This window comes from Anthonomus grandis, chromosome 17 (assembly GCF_022605725.1).
Source record: "Anthonomus grandis grandis chromosome 17, icAntGran1.3, whole genome shotgun sequence".
NCBI classification, from domain to species: domain Eukaryota; kingdom Metazoa; phylum Arthropoda; class Insecta; order Coleoptera; family Curculionidae; genus Anthonomus; species Anthonomus grandis.
In genome coordinates, this window is record NC_065562.1 from 17,686,730 (window position 1) to 17,705,410 (window position 18,681).

The 18,681-nt window shown below is 34.5% G+C and overlaps 4 protein-coding genes across 7 annotated transcripts in view; 2 read left to right on the forward strand and 2 right to left on the reverse strand.

Moving 5' to 3' along the window:
• Positions 1 to 6,299, forward strand: part of LOC126746249 (TBC1 domain family member 9) — a 32,207-nt gene extending 25,908 nt beyond the window's left edge. For both annotated transcript variants that reach the window (XM_050454405.1, XM_050454406.1), the window contains exons 19-21: positions 5,253 to 5,490; positions 5,549 to 5,698; positions 5,763 to 6,299. In XM_050454405.1, coding sequence (XP_050310362.1) covers positions 5,253 to 5,490; positions 5,549 to 5,698; positions 5,763 to 5,978 — 604 coding nt within the window. In that variant the 3' untranslated portion in view covers positions 5,979 to 6,299. The remainder of the gene's footprint in view (positions 1 to 5,252; positions 5,491 to 5,548; positions 5,699 to 5,762) is intronic.
• Positions 48 to 3,134, reverse strand: LOC126746250 (uncharacterized). Its single transcript, XM_050454407.1, has 4 exons — positions 2,854 to 3,134; positions 491 to 721; positions 257 to 431; positions 48 to 199 (listed from the first exon to the last, which is right to left on the reverse strand). Exons 1-4 carry the CDS (start codon positions 2,973 to 2,975, stop codon positions 89 to 91), a joined length of 639 nt encoding a protein of 212 aa, XP_050310364.1. The 5' UTR covers positions 2,976 to 3,134; the 3' UTR covers positions 48 to 88.
• A 6,298-nt stretch (positions 6,300 to 12,597) lies between the features above and the next one.
• Positions 12,598 to 13,551, reverse strand: LOC126746372 (mitochondrial cardiolipin hydrolase). The gene is made up of 2 exons (XM_050454603.1): positions 13,012 to 13,551; positions 12,598 to 12,959 (listed from the first exon to the last, which is right to left on the reverse strand). The coding sequence occupies exons 1-2, from the start codon at positions 13,460 to 13,462 to the stop codon at positions 12,664 to 12,666; spliced, it is 747 nt and encodes a 248-aa protein (XP_050310560.1). The 5' UTR covers positions 13,463 to 13,551; the 3' UTR covers positions 12,598 to 12,663.
• A 69-nt stretch (positions 13,552 to 13,620) lies between these two features.
• The window catches only part of LOC126746370 (CAD protein), a 73,767-nt gene continuing 68,706 nt past the window's right edge, over positions 13,621 to 18,681 (forward strand). For all 3 annotated transcript variants that reach the window (XM_050454599.1, XM_050454600.1, XM_050454601.1), the window contains exons 1-6: positions 13,621 to 13,997; positions 14,785 to 14,923; positions 14,978 to 15,107; positions 15,164 to 15,310; positions 15,397 to 15,710; positions 17,035 to 17,903. In XM_050454599.1, the coding sequence (XP_050310556.1) occupies positions 13,889 to 13,997; positions 14,785 to 14,923; positions 14,978 to 15,107; positions 15,164 to 15,310; positions 15,397 to 15,710; positions 17,035 to 17,903 (1,708 nt within the window). In that variant the 5' untranslated portion in view covers positions 13,621 to 13,888. The remainder of the gene's footprint in view (positions 13,998 to 14,784; positions 14,924 to 14,977; positions 15,108 to 15,163; positions 15,311 to 15,396; positions 15,711 to 17,034; positions 17,904 to 18,681) is intronic.

Here is an 18,681-nt window from a genome sequence, read left to right on the forward strand (position 1 = left end):
TTTTCTAACCATTTTTACAAGTCCACCACCTGCACAAAACAAACACAAAAAATTCCAACTTTTAATTCACAAAAAATAAACGAATAATTCAACAGTCGTCTTCATCACTTTTCGGTTTTGACATATGGGGAAAGTGTGACAAGGTGACCGCCCCCCCGGGTATTCCCTTCTTCTGCATCGCGTGCATCATCGGATAAACCTAATAAAAAGAAATTTTATATAAACTTAAAATAGCAATAAATAACAATCCACGCACTTTCCGTGATAATCCCAAAACGGGTGCCAGATCCATACATTTGGCAGGATCTCCAGTTTTCGCCAAACATTTCTGGAAGCGTCTCAGTTCGCATTTGGACGCTCTAAACCGGTTTATAAACCCTTGACCCGCATAGGGCTCACATAAATGTTCGCACGTTTCACTTTCCAGTTTCCTAAGGGGAAATTATTCATTATACTAATAAATTATTTCCAGTTTTGCTTTGTTGGTTACCTTGCCGGTTGTTTTCCGGGGCATAATTCCACACCCCGTTCCCACGGTAGACAACCTCTCACAGGTAAATGAGCCGTTCCTTTTCTACATTCGGGATAACAAGGGATTGTCTCCGGTTGTTTGTTTTTTCTCCCTAGGGACACGTCTTCGGGGGGTTTACAGTCGTTTGGGTCAGGTAGTTTGCATTCAACCAGTACCGGGGGTGGTGCCTTTGATTGCTTACTAAAATTTCTACATAAAAGGGGGTTTTTGAGGTATATTCTTTTACTATATTATCAAGGGTTCTTTGTAGATCGGTTCTATGTAAAAAGTTTGGTCGTAGGTGGAAAATTGGCTTTATAGGAGCAATTTTGGTTTCAGGGAATTTTTTTGTGTCAAATTTCTTAAGGATAACTTGAGCGCCTTAAATGGAAGTTTCGCTCAAAGAAAAAGTGTTTTTTAAAGAATTATTTTATATATGTACGATTTTTTTGAATCAAGTACTTTCAGAGTTAAAACCGGTTTTCCCTATCGATTTCAGGTAAAATTTTTCAAATAAATTGGAAATTTTAATTTTTTAGCTGTTCTTGGACATTTACCCTTATAACTTTCAATTTATTCAAGATATTTTGGTAATTCTTTTAATATATGATAGGAGGCACTTCGTAGGTCGATTCTATGTAAAAAATTTGGTTCTAGGTTAAAAATTGTTTTGACTAAAGCAATTTTTGTTCCAGGTCAATTTTTTTTACAAAATTTTTTACGCATAACTCGAAAAATTGTGGAGTTACTTAAATGGGAGTTTTACTTAAGGAAAAAGCGCTTTTTAAGGAATAATTTTATATACGAACGATTTTTGTGCGTCAAGTACGTTCTGAGCTAGAACCAGTTTTACCCATCAAGACCAAACCCCATCAGATTTAAGGTATTTGGAACAAATTGGAAATTTTGATTTTTTTAGCTGTTATTTGATATTTTCCCTCATAACTTGCAAAGTATTTAAGATCTTCGTGTAATTCTTTTACTGTATTGTAGGGAACACTCTGTAGATTAATTTTATGTAAAAAATTTGGTTCTAGCTTAAAAATTGCCTTAAATAGAACAGTTTTTGTTCCAGGCCAGTTTTTTTCACTAGATTATTTAGTATTTTATTTTTTAATTTACTTAAATGGGAGTTATACTTAAAGAAGAGTTTTTTCTAAGGAATTATTTCATATATAAACCACTTTCGTGGGTCTAATACTTCCCGAGCTAAAGCCAGTTTTCAGATCTCACTAGAGTTTATGGAACAAATTAGGAAATTTTAATTTTTGCATTCTCCTTAAGAAATCGGATCTTTATTTAATTTTTTTCCAGTCAGTTAATACGTGAAAATTTAATTTCAGGGGTCTGGAATAATTTTTTTGAAATAATCAGGATCATTATTCAGGTCTTTTCTGCCAGGCAGTTGAAGATTTTGGAAATTAAAACAAAAGTCTTGATAATGTATTTTTTTCCAGATAGTTGATATAATTTGTCACGCTTGTCTCTGGATTAATTATCATCAATTTTTTCCAGGCATTTGAGGTGATTTTTCACGTACTCTAAGTTCTTGAAATAACTTTTCCAATAATTTTTCCAACTAATTAGGATCATTATTCAGGACTTTCCAGGCAGCTGAATTGATTTTTTATAGACTTCATGATTTCCAAAAATTTAAAAATCCAGATAGTAAAAGTCACATTTTAATTTTTATTCCAGACAATTGGCATATTTTTCTGACGTGCTCCTGGAATAATTTTTAAATTTTTTTTTTGTTGACTTCAAACTTTTACGGTTTTCCATATATAACTTCCAAGCCATTTAGGATATTTTTGAGATATTGTAGGACAATTCTATGTAGTTTCAAGTTAGAATTGCCTTGAACTTTTGCTCCAGGGCAATTTTCGAGCAATTTTCTTCACTCAGGGATACTTATTTCTAACGATACTAGATTCACTTTACTTAGGGATAAATTGAAAACTATTTGAGTTACTTAAATGGAAGTTTTACTCAAAGAAAAGGCGTTTTTTGAGGAATAATTTCATATATAAACCACTTTTGTTGGTCCAATATTAGCTGAGCTAGAACCAGTTTTATCTATCAAGACTCAAAACTCTGTAGATTTGAAATTTTTGAAACAAATTGGAAATTTTATTTGAGATATCTTTGTAATTCCTTTAGAGCATTATAACAGGCTGAAACTTGACTGCACTAAACCCATTTTGACCTAGGGCAATTTTTTTCCTAAATTTTCTAGTTTTTTAAGGATCACTTTTACTGAAAAAGGGCATTTTTTTTAGCAACATTTTCCTGTACTTCCCACTTTTACCCCGTCAGATAAACATTGAAAACCGACAACTAACCTGCACTGGTTCTTGGAAACTCTTCCCGAAATCCTTCTGTTGTAAACTCCAAGTTTCCAGGATAGGGTCCGGATGACGACGTCCCTCTCTATTCTGGACGGGAGCAGTCCCTTGGAGACCATTTCTCAGTTGGAAGGTGTATTTGGTGAGGATGTTTATGGTGTTCTCGTGCACGAGGATCTTGTAATGGGGCAAATTACGGTTCATAGCTGGAATTTGGATGAGATGAGAAATGACATTTTTTGTTTTTTTTTTCCTTTCAAGGGTTGACAGATTGGGTGATAGGAGTTGGTGGTGGACAGGTGAGAGAGTACAGGGTGAGCCGTTTTGTAATGTTTCGGAGGGCAGTTGTATGTAAAAAATATGATCCTGGGCTGAAATCGGCTTAACATTTTTGTCTTATGGCTTTTTCGAGGAATATTTAAAAAAATATTTAAGGAACTTATTTTGGATTTCTTAGAAGCAACGTTTTCTAAGGAATAACTTCATATTTTTGAGGGTCTAATACTTCTTGAGTTATAGTCAGTTTTACCCATCTTCATCTTAATTAAATTTGCAGTTTTTGAAACACATTATTGAGATAACAGTCCCAGTCTATTTATCTTAAAAATTAAAAGGCTAAAAACGTTTTGAAGCCCTAAATCTTGCATAGTGTGAAGTCAAAGTATTTTTGTTTTTCTTCCAGGCATTTGGTATGCTTGGAAAAAAACCGAGTAACCTAAGAACTATTGGAAGAAAATGGGATTTTTTCAAGTTCGGTTGAATCGAGCTTTGGTAAAAATCCTCGCTCAATATTAGGAATTATTCATATATTAAATTAAAAAAAATTCAAAAGACTTTTGTCCTTTAAAATGGCAGCTCTGACCCACTGGGCTCTTATGGCCATGCAAATGCACCAAGTGGGTAGGCAACACTCGGTATAGCGACCCCCATTACAGTGGTTTGATATATGGATAAAACAGGACAAAACTAATTTAATTTTTTCTTTTAATTTAATTTTTAGGTGGTCATCTCCACCCAACTGTTGAACACAGTCTATAAACATATTTAAAAAAAAAAATCACTTAGGAACAAATGTAAAAGAAGCATTTTTCATTATCAAATGATTAGATCCAGTTTTTTTGAAAATGCTTGATTCTACATCAACAATCTAAACAAACTAAAACAATATATATTTTTTATTATAACTTCCAAGCTATTTACCGTATTTTGGTAATTCTTTTAGAGCCTTAAAGAGGGCACTCTGTAGATCAATTCTATATAAAAAATGTGATTTTAAGTGCAAAATTGGATTGGTTAAAGCAATTTAGGTTTCATGGTGTTTTTTTCACTACAGTTTTCACTTTTTTAAGGATATCTTGAAAACTATTTGAGGCACTTACATGGAAGTCATACTAAAAGAAACTTTGTTTTCTGGGGAATAATTTCATATGCGAACGATTGTTGTGGGTCCAATACGTCCTGAGCTAGAGTCAGTTTTATCCACCCAGTCCCAGTTTTCAGAAGATTTGGAGAGTCGATTTAAGTTTTTTTATTGTTTTTGGACATATTCTCATATAACTTTCAAACTATTTAAGATCTTTCTGTCATTCTTTGGGACCTTATAGAGGGCATTTTGTAGATCAATTCTATGTAAAGAAAGTGATCCTAGGTGCAAAATTAGCTTAGCTAGGGCAATTTCGGTTTCATGTTAATATTTTCTCTACGTTTTCCAGTTTTTTTGAGAGTTAAGTGAAAACTATTTTGAGGCACTCAAATTGGAGATGCATTCAATTGCCTGGAATAAGGAAGTCATTTATTTCAGGCAGATTCGTACTTTTAGAACATGATCCTTTGACATTTCTTACCTGTAGAATTCAAACCCCAATTGCCTGGAATAAAGAAGTCCTTTATTCCAGGCATATTTGTATCTTTAAAACATGATTCCTGGACATTTCTTCCCTATAAAGAGGAATTCAAACCCCAATTGCCTGGAATAAAAAAAGTATTTATTCCAGGCATATTCGTATCTTTAGAATATGATTCCTCGACATTTCTTTCCTTATAAAGAAGAATTCAAACCCCTATTGCCTGGAATAAACAAATCATTTATTCCAGGCATATTCGTGTCTTTAGGACATGATTCCTGGACATTTCTTCCCTATAAAGCAGAATTCAAACCCCTATTGCCTGGAATAAAGAAATCATTTATTCCAGGCATATTCGTTTCTTTAGAACATAAAGAATAACTAGATATATGAACCATTTTTGTATCTCCAATACGTCCTAAGCTAGAATCAGTTTTACCTTCCAAAAAATGGCTTCAACTGCTTGGACGAATTCTCAAAATGCCTATAAGGACTTTCCTGGAAACGTAAGAAATATCTCGGATTACGTTCTCACTTCCGTTATTGTTCCAGAAAAAGCGTAAACTCCCAATCGTCCCTGGACATTTCAATAGGGAGCCAGTCGAGCCTCGGCACCGAGCAATCCAGAGGAGGAGATTGGGAGAGTAAAAGTCTGAACAACTTACGCACCCTGGTGCAATCGAAAGACAACAAAACGAACCTAAAATCGGTACCCAGGATGCCCCAGACCCACTTTATCACCATGTGGAAAACCGTTTATGACATTTTCCAAGCGGAACCCGAGGAATTGGTAAGTGATGTTCGCCTTTAGTATAATTATCCCGTTATAAAGAGTGATTCTTCTTAAGGATACTTACCATGCCATAGCCAATGTGGGGACGTTATTGTTAGAGCTGGGAGACGTGGGAAAGCAGTTCTTCGTCTCGAGAGATGAGAGTGAGGACAGTTTGGTGTCTGCTGCGGTGGCCGCTTGCGCACAGAGCCCCCTATCGATCGAGGTAAGCTTTGACCAATGAAAATCCGAATAAATTAAAGCGTTTAATTCTTTTTTTAACCATCCAGAGTCCGGATAAAAACGGGAATCCTTCCACTCCGAAAATGGAGATCCAGTGGTACATCACGGTGGAACAATTCCTGGCCAGTATATTAAACGCGCAACCTCTGGTCGATTTTTTCTCAAAACGTTCCTCGATTAGCGAAAATATTAAACTCTTAAAGGGGAAAAGGGTGAACAGGTTCAGCTCGATGACCGAGAGTCCTGCCGCCATTAAAGTTTGAATACGCTTAATGTGAGCTTTTCATAATTTTATAGTTAGAGCGAATATATTTTTTTAATATCTAGTTTAATGTGCAATATTTGATGGTGTAAAAAGAGAAATATGGTTCTTAAAATGCAGTATTTTCGCCCTTCTTTATATTGTCTTTTTTTTACTGTAAAGGACGTTTTGTACCTTATATTTTTAGTTTTATCGTTGTAAATGCAATGTTTTACACGAAAGTCCATGGTGCCATTACGCATTTCTTCTATTATTATTATTATTATTATTATTATTGTTAATTTCATATAAGGAATATAATATTATGCATTTGTTACTTAAAGGGGTTTGTTTTAATTTCTTAGGCTCCCAAGGATATTTTTTATAAGGCTTCCAGGCTGTTAAAGATATTTATATAATTCCTTTACTATATCATAAAGGACACTCGCTAGATCAATTATATGTAAACAAATTGATTCTAAGTGGAAAATTGGTTTAACTAGAGCTAACTTGGTTTTTGGACAGCAATAAATTACCCCAAAAAAATTACCCCCAAGTTAAAAATTCATAAAAAAATCAAATCAAGAACAATTCACTTAAAACTAACTGGGATTATAAATAGTTCTATTTGCAATCGATGGAAGAAGACCCTAAGTAAATTGATGGATTAATTTTTAAATTATGAAAGTTTTTCGAAGAATGGTTCAAAAAATTCGCCCTCGAATATAAAAATCCGTACAAAATTAAAATCAAGAGCAATTCACTTGAAATTTATTGGGATTATCGACGGTTCTGTTGGCAATCGATGGGAGAAAACCATAGATAAATTAGTCTATTATTTTTTAAATTATGACAGTTTTTCAAAAAGCGGTTCAAAAAATTTACCGTCAAGTTTAAAAATTTATAAGAAATTCAAATCAAGACCAGTTTACTTGAAACTTACCGAGATTATAAACGGTTCTATTGGCAATCGATAGAAGAAATCCCCAAGTAAATTGCTCTATTATTTTTTAAGTTATAAAAGTTTTTCGAAAAATGGTTCCAAAAATTTGCCATCGAGTATAAAAATTCGTACAAAATTCAAATCAAGACCAATTTACTTAAAACTTATTGGGATTATTAATGATTCTATTGCGAATCGATGGGAGAAGACTCTAAGTAAATTGCTCTATTATTTTTTAAGTTATGAAATTTTTTCAAAAGTGTTCCAAAAAAATTACTCTCAGGTTTAAAATTTCGTAAAAAAATCAAGTCAAGACTAAATGACTTGAAACTTACAGAAATTATAGCCGAGTCTATTGGCAGTCGAGGTGCGGAGACCTTAAGTAAATTAGTCTATTATTTTTTAAATTACGAACTTTTTCAAAAAATGGTCCAAAAAAATTTACCCTCAAGTTCAAAAATTTGTAAAAAATTCAAATCAAGACCAATTTACTTAAAACTTACCGAGATTATAAACGGTTCTATTGGCAATCGATAGAATAAATCCCCAAGTAAATTGCTCTATTATTTTTTAAGTTATAAAAGTTTTTCGAAAAATGGTTCAAAAAATTTGCCCTTGAATATAAAAATTTGTACAAAATTCAAATCAAGACCAATTTACTTAAAACTTACTGGGATTATTAATGATTCTATTGCGAATCGATGGGAGAAGATTCTAAGTAAATTGCTCTATTATTTTTTAAGTTATAAAAGTTTTTCGAAAAATGGTTCCAAAAATTTGCCCTCGAGTATAAAAATTCGTACAAAATTCAAATCAAGACCAATTTACTTAAAACTTATTGGGATTATTAATGATTCTATTGCGAATCGATGGGAGAAGATTCTAAGTAAATTGCTCTATTATTTTTTAAGTTATGAAATTTTTTCAAAAGTGTTCCAAAAAAATTACTCTCAGGTTTAAAAATTCGTAAAAAAAATCAAGTCAAGACTAAATGACTTGAAACTTACTGGGATTATGGCCGAGTCTATTGGCAGTCGAGGTGCGGAGACCCGGATTAAATTAGTCTATTATTTTTTAAATTACGAACTTTTTCAAAAAATCATCCAAATAATTTTTCCCTCAAGTTCAAAAATTTGTAAAAAATTCAAATCAAGACCAATTTACTTGAAACTTACCGAGATTATAAGCGGTTCTATTGGTAATCGACGTGTGAAAACCAAAAGTAAATTGGTCTATTATTTTTAAAATAATGATCTTTTTACAATAAATGGTCCAAAAAATGTAGCCTCAAAGTTTAAAAATTTATAAAAAAAATCAAAACAAGCTAAAACTTACGGGGATTTAACAAAAACAATTTGGTCTCTAGCGTTAAATGTTTCACCCTGTACTAAGTCACCACCCTCCTTAAAACATTTTTTTTCGTAATAAATCCCTAATAATACCCCTGACTAAATCGAAACATTAAACCCATAAAAACGTGTCCATTAGGTGCTAAATGCGTCCATCATTACACGTTCCGGGTGCGTCTTACCATTAATTACCATGTCCCTCTTTGTAGCAATAACGTTTTTTTCTTTAACATCATTTGCCTATGCCAAACTGCTTTTGCACACCTCTAGTGACGACATAACCACTTGTATAAGAATCATTAAAGAAGATTACGACCTGAGAACAGCGATTACTTTCGGCCCTAGGGAGGAATCTTATGAAATCAATAGTGCAGTGAACAAACTGAAAATCCCACGATTTAGCATAGGAACCGATCAGAAGAATGGTACTTGGAAACCTTTAAAGCAGACCCTAGGGGAGAAAACGATCTTTCTCATACATGCAGTAACATTGAACGATTGTCTGGACGCTTTAGACTCCTTGGGATTCTGGAAGGAACGTTTCCGCTTAGTGATATTCGGGAACGAGGAACATTTCGGGAACCACCAGGAGATTCTTCGGGATTTTTACCGAAACACTCGCTATAATAAAAGTGTGCATGTGGCCCTGGTGGTGGTGAGAGAACCCCAGTTGGAAATCGTCAAAGTCGTATCCAGAAACATCTTTTTTAATAGAACCATTGTAAAAACAAATTGTCGACTAATAGTACCGGATTACTATAATGATCTCAAGGGGTACCCTATAAAGGTTTCTTATAAAAAATTGTCCGATCGTACGCAGTATATTGGTACCAGGGAGGAGTATTTAAGCGGGATTACCATGAAGACCGCCCTGGAGTACCTCAACGCCAAGTGTAAGTAGTATTTTGTGTACTCGATAATAATCAATAAAATCAATATTTTAGTGATTATTGTGGAGCCCTTAAGAAAAGCACCGATCGGAGTAATGGAGGACTTACTCCGCGATATAAAAGACGGCAGGAGCGTAACGTCTTTGAATGAACGATTGTTGATGTACAGTGATGTGGTGAACAAATATGGAGAAAAGGTGCGTAACTGTGTAAATATCTGAGTGTCCTCTATAATGCTCTAAAGGAATTATCAAAGTATATTAAATAATTTAGAAGTTATATGAGTTAAATGTCCAAGAGTAATTTGAAAATTCCGCACTTGTTTCAAAGGCCCCTAAAACTGTTGCTAGCTCGGGTAGTGTAACACCCACCAGAATTGTTTATATATGAAATTATTCTTCAGACAATGCTTTTTATTTGAGTGTAATCCACATTTAAGTAGTAATAATACTTTTCAAGTTATTTCTCAAAAACTAGTAAATTTAGCTCAATAAGTTATCCTGGAAGCAAAATTGTTCCAGTCCAGGCAGTTCTTCACTTAGGGTCACACTTTTTATATAGAATTGATCTATAGAGTGTCCCGTATAAAGCTGCAAAATAATTACTAAAATATATTTAACAGCTTCGAAGTTATGTAAGAAAATGTCCAAAAATAATGAAAAAAAATTCAATTCCTCATTTTAAACAGGTAAGTTATGATTTTTTTCAAAAAATGGTTTAAATAAAATTTACTGTCAAGTTTAAAAATTCATATAAACATTCACCAAAGACCAGTTTAAAATTACTGGGATTATAAACAGTTCTATTGGCATTCGATGAAAGAAGACCAGAAGTAAATTGATCTATTATTTGTCGAGTTATAAAGGTTTTTCAGAAAATTAGCCTAAGTTTAAAAATTCCTAAAAAATTCAAATCAAGACCAATTTACTTAAAATTTACTAGGCGTATAACCGGTTCTATTGATAATCTATGTATACAACCTTAAGTAAATTGGTCTAATACTTTTTAAGTTATGAAAGTTTTTCAAAAAATGGTTTTAAAAATGTACCCTCAAGTTTAAAAATTCAAATTAAGACCAATTTACTTGAAATTTCCTGAGATTATAATTGGTTCAACTGATATTCGATGTACGAAGGCCTTCAGTGAACTTGTGTATTATTTTTGAAATTATGAAATTTTTTCAAGAAGTGGTCCAAAAAAGCTAGTCTAAGGTTTAAAAATTAATAAAAAATTCAAATCAAGACCAATTTACTTGAAATTTACTAGGATTATAAACGGTCCAGTTGACAATCGACGTGCGCAGACCCTAAGTAAATTCGTCTATTATATTTAAATTATAAACGTTTTTTAAAAAAATTTCCCTTAAATTTAAAAAATTGCAACAAATTTAAATAAAGACCAATTTACCTGAAATTTAGTGAGATTGTAAAGCGTTTTCTTGACGATAGATGGGAGAAGTCCATAAATAAATTGGTCAAATATTTTCTAAATTATGAGAGTTTTTCTGAAAGTGGTCCAAAAAAATTAATCTCAAGTTTAAAAATTCGTAAAAAATTCAAATCAAGACCAGTTCGTTTGAAACTCACTGGGATCATAAAGCACTTTATTGGCAATCGATGTAAGAAGACCTTAAGTAAATTAGTCTATTATTTTTGAACCTATGAAAGTTTTTTAACAAATTGTCTAAATAAAATTTAGTATTAAAATTAAAAATTCAAATTAAGACCCATGCAAAAATTACGCTGGAATCAAAATTGTCCAGTTAAGGTACTTTTTGACTCAGGATCACAGTTTTTATATAGAATTAATCTACATAAGAGTTCCCTATAATTTAAATACCCTAAACAACTGAGAAGTAATATGAGAAAACGTCCAAGAATAACGAAAAAAATCGAAATTTGTTTCAAAAACTCCAAATCTGAAGAGAACCGGGACTTGCTGGGTAAAACTGGTGCTAACTCAGTAATTATTAGACCCACAAAATGGTTCGTATATGGAATTATTTCTTAAAAAACGCTTTTGCTTTGAGTGTAACCCCCATGTAAGTAGCTCGAAAATTTGTCAAGTTATCCTCAAAAAACTAGGGAACTAGGAAACTCTGAAACCGAAATTGCTCTAGTAAACCCAATTTGCAACCCAGAACCATTTTTTTTACATCAAATCGATCTCCAGAGAACCTTGCAATATATTGTAAAGAAATCACGAAAATATCTTACTTGGCTTATACACTATGAACTATTTCCTCACTAAATACTCGAAGATGGCTAATAATAACCAAACTGAAATTGTCCATTTATTATCAATTTTAGGTGGAATACACTTACCCACGCGTCAGAGAATCCATCGTGGCCTTCGTACCGTTCAACTACGCGCCGAATAACTTCCTAAGGTTCCATCTCTGGAACAGACTTTCGAATTTATATGCAACAGGCACACTCATGATAATATTCTACTTAATATCCAAGTTCCGGAAATCCAGATTGCTGTCAGATTCAGACGCTTTACTCTTATTATTCGCTTTGATCTCTGGCCAGGGATGCTCCTATAGGAAAACGAGGTCCCTGGGGGTAACATTCATCCTGATTTTACTAACGTCCAGTTTGATTAATTACGCTTTGCTCGCGTTACTACCCAGAGACCTAACAATAGCTGAGAGACCAGTAGCTCCGCTTACCATCGCGGATATTACTTATAAGGAAACTTATCCTATAAGACTATCAAACAGTTATCGCGAGCTTATGTCCAAGGTGCTAGACCCGGATATTTACAAGGTTTTAAACGAAACCCGGTTCAATTCCACCGGTGTAAACAGCCATTTTGAGCTGCACAAGGATTTAGAAACTTGTCAGAATCAAGCGTATTTACTGGTAAATTCTTTTGCGGTTTTGGCAGTAAGAAAGAACTTCCTGAAAAACCGGATGTGCGGCATCGTCTTAACCGAGGTGATCATGCCCGCATGGAACATTTACCCTTTCAGTTATGGCTCGCCGTTATTGGGTAAAATCAATAAGATCTTAAGTAGGATGAGCTCGGCAGGCCTGATGGTCCACTTTGAACAACAATTTAACTTAAGAATTGTTAAGTACTACTTTCACCCCAGGTATTACCCGTTAAAAGTAGCGTTTCTAAAGTCTGCACTACTCGTGCTACTTGCAGGTTATCTGATCGCTTTCATGGTCTTTATCATGGAATTGTTAATGTTTAAGTTGCATCGTAGAGCAAAAAGGGAGCAAATACGTTAAAATAGTCATAGATGTATTGTGAACACCCCGATATGTATGTAATGGTATTTACACAAACAGGAAAACAATAAAAAATAAACCCAAAATGACTTTCAATCAAATGCCTTAAAGAAATGGTTTAAATGCCTAAAAGATCCAGTCAATTATTCAAATTTTTGTATCTTAAAGTGCCACTAAAAAATGTAATTCACTTAAACAAACATATAAAACCCATTGCTCCTTACTTTCCTCCAACATTTATTAAAAAAATTAAGAATCTATTATCAAATATTGTCAGTGTTACTTAGCTATCAAACTGGGCGTCCATAAGGATAGTTTTGTTAATTAGTCCCTCATTATCTAACTTAACATCATTCCAACATTCCTCGAAATTATCAGAGAAACTTTTGACCACATTTCGGTTTGTGTTAAACACAAGCATTTCATAGTTGTTAGTTGGTGAGGTTGATGTAAAGTTCATCGAGCCAGTACACAAAAATCCTTCTCCTGTTCGTTCATCATAATCTTTCACCATAAATTTGTGGTGCATAATGGTGTCCATTGAAGAGCTGGTACCAATAAAAAACTGATATTCTATCCCTAACAAAAAGGATAGAATAATACAAGAGTAATTGACATAGTGGGAACTTACCTTCGCGGATAAGGCTAGAAATTTGATCCCTACAGCCCTCTATATGCGCAAAATTGCATAAAATTCTCACTTTCACCCCGCGTCTCTTAGCCTTAACCAGCTCCACATAAATCAGATTCACACTGATTAACATAAAGGCCACATCCAAGGTGTGTCGAGCTGTTTGAATAAAATATATCACAGGGGCATATAGGTCTTCGTAAATCTTCTCTGCACGGGGGGCCATCAGATTTTTATTGGGAAACCATCCAGAAATCCCTTCGTTCGCTTTATAAGTGATAACGCAGTTGTGTCTCTCGACAAACACTTGTTCTTCTGCTAGGAACTGTTTTAACTGCTCTCTGTACTTAAATAAGGACCTCCACGCGTAATAGGGAATTATTAAGCACGTCACGGAAGTTATAATTGTGTATTTATGCTGAAATATATCGGCATAATTCGTTAAAAACATTGTTTTTTTGGTTTTGTGGTCATAGATTAATACTTCTTTAAGCTAAGGTAAATATTGATATTTCAAATATTCTAACCTCAAATTATCGACTAAAAGTCACTTGTCAATCTTTGACAGGGAAGTGGGGGTATCGGCCTTGTCGTGACGTCACTGTCCTCTATATTTTTTTTAATTTTTGTGATAAAATTAGTACAAATTAAACCTTTTCAGGCCAATTAATAGTAAACTAATTTAACCTAACGCTATTAAAATTAGAAGCCGGTTGAAACCAGTTTAATCATATTGATTTATATTAAGGTCCAACCAGGGTACCACAGCATCTACATCTGGTATACGATAGTACCACTAGTGGCTACGCACTATCGTAGACCGGCTTGAGTTATTTAATTAATTTAACATCCTGGTTTTAAATTAAAATTGTGAAAAATGGTGGAACACAGTGAGGAATCTGTGCCGGCTTACCTCGTGCTGGAAAACGGGGTAATTCTCGCGGGAAAATCGTTCGGCGCAAAAAAACCGATCGACGGGGAAGTTGGTAAGTAGTAAACAGCATGTTTTTCGAGTACACGTGGTTTTGATACTATTTGAAGCAAAGGTCGTTTGTGTTTCTTTTATATATATATGGATTTGTACTTTATTTTTTAATAGGGTATGGTGTATAGGCATCGGATTATTTTATATCTTATAATATGAGAAACAAAAATTAAATTATAAAAACAGTAAACAAATGACGAGTGGGCAGTGTTGCCAATACAGCCTTCTTAATCCTATAATCTATAGCCCTCAATTGCCTTATTCTAAGTCAAACCCACATAATATGCTTTATTAATCAAATATACCATAAAACTTAAATAACTTACCCGTAATTTTTACATTAAAACTGATTTGTTATTTCAATTTATTTTAATGTATGGCAACTGCGCTTCCTAAGCTGATTAGCGTCAGTTGTCAACAAGGTATTATGGGAATAGGAACTTGGTTGCTAGGCAACACCTGTCATAAGTTAATATAAACATATAATTACATTTTATTTTTATTTACCTCTCAATATGTATTATATTCAGATGGAATATATTAGGAAAGTAATGATTATGAAAATTATTTGTGACAATAAAGTGATAAAACGAGCAAAAACATTTAACTGGAAACATGCCATAGCAAAAGAGGTCCATTTCTCACTCATACATAACCCAACTTTTTTTAAATTTTGAGTAAAAGAGCAATTTCCTCCCTGCAGTGCCATAAAACAAGCAGGCGAATCTCTTAAGTAACTCCATTAATCTTAATGTTTCCATTCATAAATTGCCAATCAAAAATTTCAGTATTCCAAACTGGTATGGTGGGGTATCCAGAGTCCTTGACTGACCCGAGTTACCACTCTCAACTCTTAGTATTGACTTACCCCCTGATTGGCAATTATGGCATTCCCGAAGAGAAACTGGATGAGAATGGCTTACCTTAGTAAGTTTTTAATTATCAAACATTTCTCTTCCTTATTTTCAAGTTTTTTCTTAGTTTTTTTGAATCTCATCGAATTTGGGCGGCTGCCCTCATTGTGGACGAGCACTGTGACAAACCAAGCCATTGGCGTAACGTGAAAACCTTATCCGATTGGATGAAGGGGCAAAATGTACCTGGAATTCAAGTGAGTTCCCTGCGGTAGTATACTTGAATAAAGTTAATTTTGATTATTTATTTCAGGGAATCGATACTAGACATTTAACAAAAATTATTAGGGAAAGTGGCAGCTTATTGGGTAAAATAGTTTACAGTTTACCCATTGACACTAAAGCAGTGTCAGTGGAAGACCCGAATTTAAGAAATCTCGTGGCAGAAGTGTCTACTAAGGTACCTTAAAGCCTTTTTTTCATTGATAAACATTTTTTGCATTATTAAAATATCTTTGAAATGAATGAAAATCATATGAATTTTAGAAAACCATCACATATAACCCCACAGGATCTCCGAGGATCTGTGCGGTCGACTGCGGACTGAAATTCAATCAAATCCGCTGTTTTATAAACAGGGGGGCCAGAGTAGATCTGGTGCCCTGGGACCATAAACTCAATGTGGACGAATATGACGGTTTATTTTTGAGTAATGGTCCGGGAAACCCGCAGATGTGCCAGAAAACCATCGAGAACCTTAAAAGGGTGTTAAATTGCACCGAGAAGAAGCCGGTTTTCGGTATTTGCTTGGGACATCAGCTGCTGTCCATGGCCATCGGATGTAAAAGTTTCAAAATGAAGTAAGTGAGGAATCTTAATAATTATGTTATAAATGAATAATTAAGAAGTTCTGCATACTGCAGGTAAACACTCCCTTTTTTCTTTCTAAATTTTAATGTTTTTCTGTGGACTGTGTTATTGTTTATCAGTGCACTAATTCTTAAATTGGTTTCCTGATTATAATGGAAAATTGCTAAAAACTGTTTTTCTCAATTTATTCCAGGCAGTTGCAATAATTTCTTTTAATACACTGAAATTATTTTTCAATTATTCCAGGCATTTGGGAGGTAATTTTGAAGACAATTTTTGTTTTATTACATTTCAAACCTTCACATTAATTTCTGAGCCATTTAGGGTCATATTTGGTATTTTTCCAAGCAGTTAAAGTAATTTTTTAGGTGTTTCGAGTTCCTGGAATAATTTTTCATTTCTTTCAAGCAGTTACATTTGATTTGGACAGTAAAATAAGAAATGTTTGTCCAGTTTCCTGGATCTTGAAAAGTCATTTGACACTATGCCACATCACTTCCTATTAAGCGTTCTCAGTACTTATAGGGAGGTGTATTGAGTGTCTTTGAGAGTTATCTGGGTGAACAGCAACAAATAGTAAAATGAGGAAAAACAAAAAGTAACCATACTAGGAGCTGTACTTTTTATTATCTATATAAATTCTCTTATGGGCATTCAGTTGGTTCACTTATTTCCTATGCTGATAATACACTTGCTATATTTACTGGAGACACCTGGACTGAAGTTAGACAGAGCACAATTGTTGACATTAAATTAATTATAGAGTGACTGGGTTGTTTGGAGAGTCAAAACAAAAAATAACAAAATATCTTAGAGCTGTTAATAACTCACATTTTAACGAACTTAATATTGAAAATTCCAGTAATCTGTCCAATTATACCAGAAAAACATCATTTTATTCCCATCCTCTTCTAATTTTCAGACTGAGAAAGGGATATATAAATGAGAATTCAACTTTTATATATATGCTGTCGGTAGGTACCACTTTACAACTGTTAATGGACATAATAGTGACATAGAGGATTTGAATGTGGGTGTGGCATAGGGATCACAGTACTTGGTCCTTTACTCTATGTGTAGAGCCTGAAATATGTTGGCTTAAAGCTAGAAAAACTGTATATATGATTATAAGTAATAAAAATAAACCTGACTAAGTGACAGACATTTAGAGCATGATACAACATTTTGACTTGATAGCTATTAGGATCCCATTTGAATAATTCCTTATCCAAACTGACTGCCTGCGGTGGCTGCATAAAGAATCCTAACGCAACGTCAAAAACTTGAATTTCTCTCAACAAATCTCTCATGTAGATACGGCAACAGGGGTCACAACCAGCCCTGCATCCACAAAGACACCGGTCGCTGCTACATGACGTCACAGAACCACGGTTTCGCCATCGATCCTGCCACATTACCGCCCGGTTGGCATCCGCTTTTCACCAACGCGAACGATAAAACCAACGAGGGAATCGTCCACGAGAATCTCCCATATTTCAGCGTACAATTCCATCCGGAACACCAGGCCGGTCCCGAGGACTTGGAGGGTCTATTCGACGTTTTCCTCGACGCTATTCAGCAAAAAAACCAACAGAAGTGTGTAAAACAGTTGCTGAAGCAAAAACTGAGTTTCGTCAGTGACGTGTCGCCTCTACAAGAAATCCCTAAAAAAGTCCTGATTATCGGCTCGGGAGGGTTATCCATAGGACAAGCCGGGGAATTCGACTATTCCGGTTCGCAAGCCATCAAAGCCCTTAGGGAGGAGAACATCCAAACGGTTTTGATAAACCCGAATATCGCCACGGTGCAGACCTCCAAAGGGTTGGCGGATAAAGTGTACTTTCTGCCCTTGGTGCCGGAATATGTGGAGCAAGTGATACGGTCGGAAAGACCCGGGGGGGTGTTGTTAACGTTCGGCGGTCAGACCGGCTTGAATTGCGGCATAGAGTTGCAAAGTATGGGCGTGTTCGATAAGTACAATTGCAAAATATTGGGCACCCCTATCCAGGCCATCATTGACACGGAGGATCGGAAGGTTTTCAGCGAAAGGGTGGCGCAGATTGGGGAAAAGGTGGCCCCGAGTATGGCGGTCACGTCCGTCGAGGAGGCCCTAGGGGCGGCCGAACAGTTGGGGTATCCGGTCTTGGCTAGGGCGGCTTTTTCTTTGGGTGGATTGGGATCCGGTAAGTAGTTTTTTAGGGGTCAAATTTATCTATTTGTTCTCTTGATAATCGCTCGTCTTCTGTAGCTACAACCAGTGAAAGAGTTATTTAAGTATCCTTAAACAACTTACATAAGTTTTGGTTTACGCAAACAGCTTTTCTTAATGCAAAAAAAGAAATTGCCCCAAAACTAAATAAGTCGATACTGAAAACGTTGATGTTCCTATAAAAGACAACATTAAATTCCTAGGATTGGTTGTAGACGATTAACCGAATTAATCTAATATCATTGAATTAATTAATCTAATATAACTGAATTGATCTAATAATCTTAATTGAATAACTCTAAGTAAAAAATTATTTACTAGGTATAAGTCTTCTGATTATTGTGAGCTTTATTAATCATACTCTTCATCTCTAGAGAAGTTTCATGACTTCATTGACCAAAGTTCGGATTTCTTAAAACAGGCATTGGAAAGTTCTGATTCACACAACTTGATGAAAAAGATAGTGACATTTGTAATCGAGTAATACTTTTAACAGACCAAATAACTTTACTTATTTTAAAGCAAAAACGTTATTGCCCATCAACTATAGTAATGTCTTTTATGTTATATATTATCTACCCACCAAGAGGTACCTACAGTATCTAGCTTTGATGTGTCACCAAATACTGACTTAAATAAAACTAACGACAATATTTAAACATTGTATTCACTTCTTTAGGACCGACTGAGAAAGTTGCTAATTTATTAATTGATAAAATTTTATTTGACTATAGGGGAAAAAGTCTTATTGG